The sequence below is a fragment of the Sycon ciliatum genome, chromosome 4 (genome assembly GCF_964019385.1).
Source record: "Sycon ciliatum chromosome 4, ocSycCili1.1, whole genome shotgun sequence".
Taxonomy (NCBI): Eukaryota; Metazoa; Porifera; class Calcarea; order Leucosolenida; family Sycettidae; genus Sycon; species Sycon ciliatum.
In genome coordinates this window covers 22,176,442-22,183,558 of record NC_088646.1, presented here as the reverse complement: position 1 = coordinate 22,183,558, position 7,117 = coordinate 22,176,442, and the positions used below count along the sequence as shown (strand labels likewise).

The 7,117-nt window shown below is 48.6% G+C and overlaps 1 protein-coding gene across 1 annotated transcript; it reads right to left on the bottom strand.

Annotated features, from left to right (window-relative positions):
* Positions 1 to 1,461: 1,461 nt before the first annotated feature.
* On the bottom strand, positions 1,462 to 5,359 carry LOC135815046 (mammalian ependymin-related protein 1-like). The gene is made up of 6 exons (XM_065328272.1): positions 5,205 to 5,359; positions 4,943 to 4,977; positions 4,053 to 4,187; positions 3,338 to 3,518; positions 2,375 to 2,462; positions 1,462 to 1,801 (listed from the first exon to the last, which is right to left on the bottom strand). The coding sequence occupies exons 1-6, from the start codon at positions 5,266 to 5,268 to the stop codon at positions 1,735 to 1,737; spliced, it is 570 nt and encodes a 189-aa protein (XP_065184344.1). The 5' UTR covers positions 5,269 to 5,359; the 3' UTR covers positions 1,462 to 1,734.
* Between the last annotated feature and the right edge of the window lie 1,758 nt (positions 5,360 to 7,117).

The following is a 7,117-nucleotide window of genomic DNA, read 5'->3' as shown; positions in this document are numbered from 1 at the left end:
CCAGCATCCAGTTTGCGGACGACATAGCATTGTATTCCTCGAAGAGTTCTGTTGGGGCTGTCTCTGCTACGCTTACGACGGCAGTCACTAACCTAGCTGTTTGGCTGCAGGCGAGGGGCATTGTCCTCAACCCTACCAAAAGCCGAGCTGTGACCTTTCTTCCTCGCCGACAGGTGGATAACCCTCTCGTAACTGTTCAGTGTCGTGGAGTAGCTGTTCCAACAGCATCGACTACCACATACCTCGGTGTTGTACTTGATAGTACAATGTCATGTAACCTTTCATGGGACGCTCAAGTCGACCGAATTGTCAGCAAGACTACGCGTAAGATTGGTGCGCTGTGGCGAGCCCGTCGCTCCCTATCCGATCTGCACGGCGTCTCTTCATCCAGGCTGTTGTCATCCCTGACATAGTCTATGGCAGTAACGCCTTCTTCCCCGCGCTCCTTGGTCGCCAGCTTGATCGCCTGGGTCTGCTACAGAACAGGGGCTATCCGAGCTATCGACGGCCATGCCGGCCAGTCGGCCACCCACCCTACACAACCGTGCATCCCCTGCTGGTGCAGCACGGCTTGTACCGGATAGGCGGACTCAGCAAGCGCAAGCTACTTGTGATTGTCTGGAGCTTTCACGGGAAAGCTAGTGCCACGTTGTCTGTACGACGTAGACCTACTGTACTCTTCGTCAGATCTGCTGGCAGGAGAACCCGTCATCAGAGGTCCAGTGGTCTGCTCAGCCATCCTCCACTCACTCTGGCGCTTCTCGGCCGTCCGTCGCAGGAACTGCACTCTGGAACCTGCTGCCGGATGACGTTCGGACCAGGGAGTAGTAAAATGTATTTTACTACTCCCTGGTTCGGACCATAGCAAGACAGAAAAAGCTTAGCATAAGTTGCCTAACCATATTGTTGCTCAGACTAGCACGCCCCCTACTTGTAGCTCTCCTCGACCACCCTGATACTTGCTTGACTCCTTTGTCAGATACTTCTTCTTTCGTAATTTTCTAATTCCTGTCCTCTCTTTTCTAAATGCGGTTTATCCATTCACCTTTACATCATTGGGCCTAGTTCCCTTTTATTGTGCGAATTAAAATAAACCAACCACCACCAACCACCCTGGTGGGCCAGCCCACTTGCCACTACCGAATGGACCCCCAACTGAACGCTCTCTCAGCTGTCTCAGTGGGAGCAGCATCGCATGATGCTGTGAATAAGCTTCAGCAAACGATAATTCCGGTGAAAGGAATGGTGTTCTCACCGCCAAGGACTCTACGATACCTTGACCAGATAGTACCCCCCCCCCCCCACACACACACGTGACCACTGCCGCTGCCGCCACCAGCATCACCATCACTCTCCTACCAAACTCCTTTCTCCAGCACACGCTCCAGCATGCCGCATGCACAGGGGCAGCTGAGAACGCAGACGCAAATCATGCAACAGCCAAACAGATAGTCTCCGCTGTGGATTGTTCCCTACAGGCAAACAGAGTGCTGCGGGAAGACAGTCAGTATGGATGTGCTGGAGTTGTGATAGCCAGTTGGTGCCAATGACTACTGATAATGCAAAGAGGTGTGGTGAACGTGAGGGGTATGGACTGGGTAGCAGTGTGATGTTGACAACGTGATCAGGGTATCAATTGAGACGCGATAAAAACAAACGTGCAGAACAGCAATGGAGCAGGGGAGAGATAGATAAACAATTGTTTTAGTGTATCACCACTAGTATTCCACATGTTCAAGGGCAGTTTGATGGTGGAATGAAGACATTCGGGTCGCTGATTCCGAGGGTGACGTCATAGAACCTAAAGAGGACAGGAGCAGAAAATCGAATGAATAATTGTCTCCAAGAGGCGACGTGGAGACATGTGTAAACTATCTCATAGACTGGGCCCGCAGTACAATGTGATCCACTAGTATACTGATTCTAGATTAGTGAGATATAGGGGTGTCGGAGCAACGGAAACAAGGGATGTGACCATGACTGGTCTACTCTTCATCTGCGACGGCCCGTCTGATTTGTCCAAGATCAGTGATCGACTTTTGGGCAATCATGCGATCCCACGAGCACACCCTGTATTTATGCTGCAAACAGTGGAGTCGCAAGAGAACTGAGGCGAAGGTCGCGCGCAGCCCATGCATGCACTCCTGAGTTCCACTTGAGCGACTACATGTACTTGATATAAAGTCATGAGGAACTGCAAAATCCGGTTGTACTAAACAAATGATCAAATTATGTGTGATCTAGCTCTACTAGGGGGTGACTCATGCAACTGTTCTTCTACTAAGTGTGAGTAGTCCGGAACAACTACCGGCAATAAGCTCCCGCATGGCATACATGTTAGTAAAACATGCAAGTTACTTGTACTGTAGCTTACGTCCAGTGGATAAATCCAGTTGTGGAGGAGACGTACGAATCCGTGACTGGAACGCAGCCAACTGAGGTCCACGAGCCACTGTAGCGGCCTAAAAAGACACCAAGCACAAGGCAAATGCAAACACTGAGCGCTAAACTTAGTGTCACAGCAGCTTTTGACTAGTGATCCCTGTACGTCACCCGCTCATGGTGTAGCAATCAAGTCTCACTCGATTGCTGGGAATCCACGCCAATCCCCAGAAGTGCAGAACAGCTGTAGCAGGCAGTGGTGGGAAACGTGGACGTATGAACGTTACTTCCCTGCTGAAGAGGTGGGTGGGGTACACATGTATTCACCACATTGTAATCCCAGCGAACCAATTGCACTGTACACTGTACACAGAGGTAATCATATTCCAATTTGTGCTTCCATCTGACATCCCAGTCCTATATAACATAACACACTGCCGTACGCAATAATGTCCAGAGGTATTTGATCAGCTCTAACTTACTTATACGATAGCTATCTTGGCATCACCAACATGGATATTGTACATCAATTCTTTTGTTTTCCGTTTTTGAGAAATGGACAAGGAAGGAGTACCTTTACCTGTCTCTACCTACAGCCTCCAACCTGCCTCAACAATATCATGAATCAGAAATAATATTCCTATTCCAAATTGACACATGGACTACTTTTCCACTTGGTCCTGCCGTCATATGATAGGGTATTATGGAAGACAGCGGGGATGTGGTGCTGCCATCCTGGATCATGTAGCCCTATAGAGTGGTTTCACATCAGTTTGTCATGTGACTAAATGTGTGTAGAAAGTGATCATGTCATGTGGACAGTGGAACCAACATGGCCGACATCATGTGACCCATAGATGAAGGGGTTTGAGTGGAGTTGGAACCAACATAGCTGTCCCGTGTGGTCATGTGAGAGATGTGAAACCACTCTGTAGCTCAGGCCACACTGACTCACCTCGCTCGGTCTCACCGCCCCAGAGGTTCACCAGAGTGCCAGCGCCGGCAACGGATGAGCTGCCGACGTACGCCTCTCCGTAGGACGTGGCGTTCTCGGGCACCTGGATGTAGCGGAAGGGCTCCTTCAGGGCAAATTTCTCGCATTGGCGAGTACGGCCGTTGATGCGATAGCCGACTTCCTGTACGCAACCAGAGAAACAACAACAATTCAGGAAAAATAACTCAAACTGGAACCTCCATCATCATTATAGTTTCATGCCGGTGGTTTGCATGAAACCTCAAGGAAGACTATCTGACTCAGTGAGACCTATTCAACTTACAGATTCTCATCTGGATGTGTGTGTGTGTGGGGGGGGGGGGGGGGGGCAATAGCATACTAGTACATGAGTACTCGGTAACAGAACGTTTCGATGAAGCTAGCGGATTATTTTACTTTACAGAGCTGGGGAAGAAGAAAGGGCTTAGGCATGCGGACACAGCAGCATTCAATTCCGCTGCTACGGTACGAGTTATGTACTTCAGAAGTAGCATCATCACACATACCCGCCCCGTTGATGATGAGCTACAGGTGACAACACCAGAGAGAGAGAGAGAGAGAGAGAGAGAGACTCGGGGAGAGAGAGAGAGAGAGAGAGAGAGAGAGAGAGAGAGAGAGAGAGAGAGAGAGAGAGAGAGAGAGAGAGAGAGAGAGAGAGAGATGATATGCAACTCACCGCACGGTGAATGAAGATCTCCTCGTAAAACTCGCGGGTCTCTCCCTCAATGACTTCTTCGCGAATGGCAACACGCTCATTGCTGGCATCGTAGGCGATGCGTGCAAATCGTTCGAATCTCCTCGAGGGATTCACCTGCAAATGGCAGAAACGCAAGCAAGCAAGGTCACATGTGTAAGAGAGAGGGAGAGAGGGAGAGAGAGAGAGAGAGAGAGAGAGAGAGAGAGAGAGAGAGAGAGAGAGAGAGAGAGAGAGAGAGAGAGAGATAACAGAATACTAAACGAGATGCTGCGACAAAGGCCATTACATATTGGTATATTGGCTTCATAGTTGACTTCGAATCGCCGTTATGAGCCTCCTCCCCCCCCCCCCCCCAGGTGGGGTTGGGGTGGGGGGGGGGGCATGGGAACCACCCAAATGGTTGACCTGCGGCCGCCCCTGGCTGGCGTGTGACTACCGGCTAGACTAACCCTTCACTGTGATGGAAGGTATTGAATTAGGCTACTGTATATCAAAGCATGCCAATAACCGACCAGTAGGCTGACTGGATTCTCCCGGAACAACTTCCGGGCAGATGTGGACTATATTGAGGATCTTAAAAATGTGAACGCCTCCATAAGTCCATATCTACCGATCTAAGTCTGGGCGACGTGAAACCTACGCCCCTATGTCCACCTGGGAGGCAGTCATACTGTGTACCCGTGCAGCTTCATGACTGTACTTGCCAAGCACAGCGGACACCGGCGCCGGTCAACTCAGCACTGGAGGAGTACGTATTCTAAGTAAAAATTAATAATTAATTCGTCCATCCTCGCGACGAGTGCATGCAACCTCTGCGCTGTCTTATAAAATTAATACCGTAATTAATTAGTGACTAGGAACTAACTTACCTCAAACAAGCGGCCCTCCCATGCTGTCGGGGACGCTGTAGCACAGATCAAACACATAACAGGGCACACGCACAACACACGGGATAACTGACTTGATTGGCATTTTGATCCGCAGGCTACGCGGCCTACGGTTGCAATAAACACACAGAGTGATGAATTACTATTCGATGAGAACAATTTCTGGAACTAGCAACGCAAAACCTTCAACGAAATGACCCCTCGTGCTACTGCAGTACTGGTCATAGGAAGCAGGTTCACTTACTGCATCGAATTGGAATCTGAGCAAAGGCTCCTGCCACACAAAGGGCGAGAATGAGAAGATGCATGGTTGCGAGCGTCAGAGCGAAACTGAAAAGAACAGAATAACTAGAGGACTGGTTAGGTTTCCAAAGCACTTCAGTGCCTTATATAAAACCGCTGCACTCTGTGCGTTCTCGTATGGGGGATGGGCGGTGCATGCAGCAGCGTTGCAGGGTCACCATGTCACCAACCTAGCCCTGTGACTGTGTGCATGTGATCGTGAAGCGAGTGCGTGTGTGCGTGTCAGCAACACTCAGTCTGGAAGCATCTGCTGGACAGTTTGTAGTGTGTTTTCCTGGGAGGCTCCGACTGGTTGAGAGCTCGAATCACGTTTTGGCCGTCACATGACCTCCACACGACGTAGCCTATGATTCGCAGGATCTGCGGCTCAGTTGGCGCTGTTGAGTGTTGTTTCTTTGCCTTTGGCTTTGGTTCATGGCCATGGCATGGGGGGTGCAGATTGCAGCGAATCACTCTCGCGATCTGTGGAGCCCTCGCCCTTGGCAGTGGCAGTGGGCTGGTGGTCATAATTCATAATTATGGCTAAATCATGTAGTGAGTGGTGCACTGGTGGTGCCATGCCATCGTCTTGGTGGTGCCGTGCGCGTGGTGCTCACTGGTAGAGTGTGTAGCGCGCGGCAGATGGATGAACAAATAATTATTATATTCAGGAATAGTGCAGGAATAGTGATTAGGTAATGGTCAAGATAGCTGGCATCATGATGAGACAGGCGACTCACTGTCACTGACATTTTGTGCAAAACTACTTACTAAGTAAAAAAGAGAGGGCGCTAGCGCTTGATGGCACGAGCTGACTTGCGTACTACATTTGTAGTGCAGTGCAGTAGTCATGGTAGTTGTCGAAGCTCGACGAGACGAGAGAGGAGATGATTACTGATTAGAACATTTAGAAGGCCTGAGCTGTGTCACATGTACAGTACAGGCTGTGTGGCACTTGTGTCGTGATATGAGCTGTGCAGTCCGGGGATCCCGGGATCAGGGAGACTGCAGTGCAGCCTACCGCAGTACCGGAGTCTCCCCCCACCCCGACCCCAAGTAAGGCGCTACATAATCATTGTAACCTGCCTGCACTGATGGCGGTGGTCATGGTGATGCACTAGGTGCCTACACTGTACATCACGTGACCAAGCCGCTTTTACGGGCAACAATATTATGAATATGAAACGCAAGGTATTGTAAGAGCAATTTTCTGAAAATAATGTTAAAACACGAAATAATTTATAGAAATGCAAATGAAATGAAATGAAATGAAATCATCATCATCATCATCATCATCATTTATTTATTTATTTATTTATTTATTCAACATCTCCTGGCCCGTCCGAAGACTGCCAATAAACATGAGAGGTCAGGTGATAGCCAACCACGGCAAGCTAAAAGGGAGAAAAAGAAAGATGCTGTCAGAGAGCATCATGTGACCAAGCCGCTTTTACGGGCAACAATATTATGAATATAAAACGCAAGGTATTGTAAGAGCAATTTTCTGTTTTCTGAAAATAATGTTAAAACACGAAATAATTTATAGAAATGCATTATCACACCGTAGCCACTTTTATGGGCAAATTCCAATACAAGGCAATAGGAAAACGAGGATGACGTTAACCTTTTAACCCAAAGAAAAGACAAAAGATGTCAACAATAGAACTACAAATATAAAAAACAAACATCAGGTCATAAAAACTACTTTAAAACATAACCAAATGACAGCAAAGCGTGGAGAATGAGATTGACTTACAAAACAAAAGTAGTCCTACTATGCTTACAAAACAGAATCTACCTACACCACTAAGGAAGAAACATTAAATGATTGCAGTCTCACAAACACCGGCCTCTATCTAACGACCCATCAAACAA

Bases quoted from the DNA above. Each gene is read 5' to 3' on its own strand.
- LOC135815046 (XM_065328272.1), bottom strand. From the start codon at position 5,268: ATGCATCTTCTCATTCTCGCCCTTTGTGTGGCAGGAGCCTTTGCTCAG. The intron at 4,978-5,204 runs GTAAGTGAACCT...TCTGTGCTACAG, and splicing joins TCAGATTCCAATTCGATGCA to CGTCCCCGACAGCATGGGAG. The intron at 4,188-4,942 runs GTAAGTTAGTTC...TGCCATTTGCAG, and splicing joins GGGAGGGCCGCTTGTTTGAG to GTGAATCCCTCGAGGAGATT.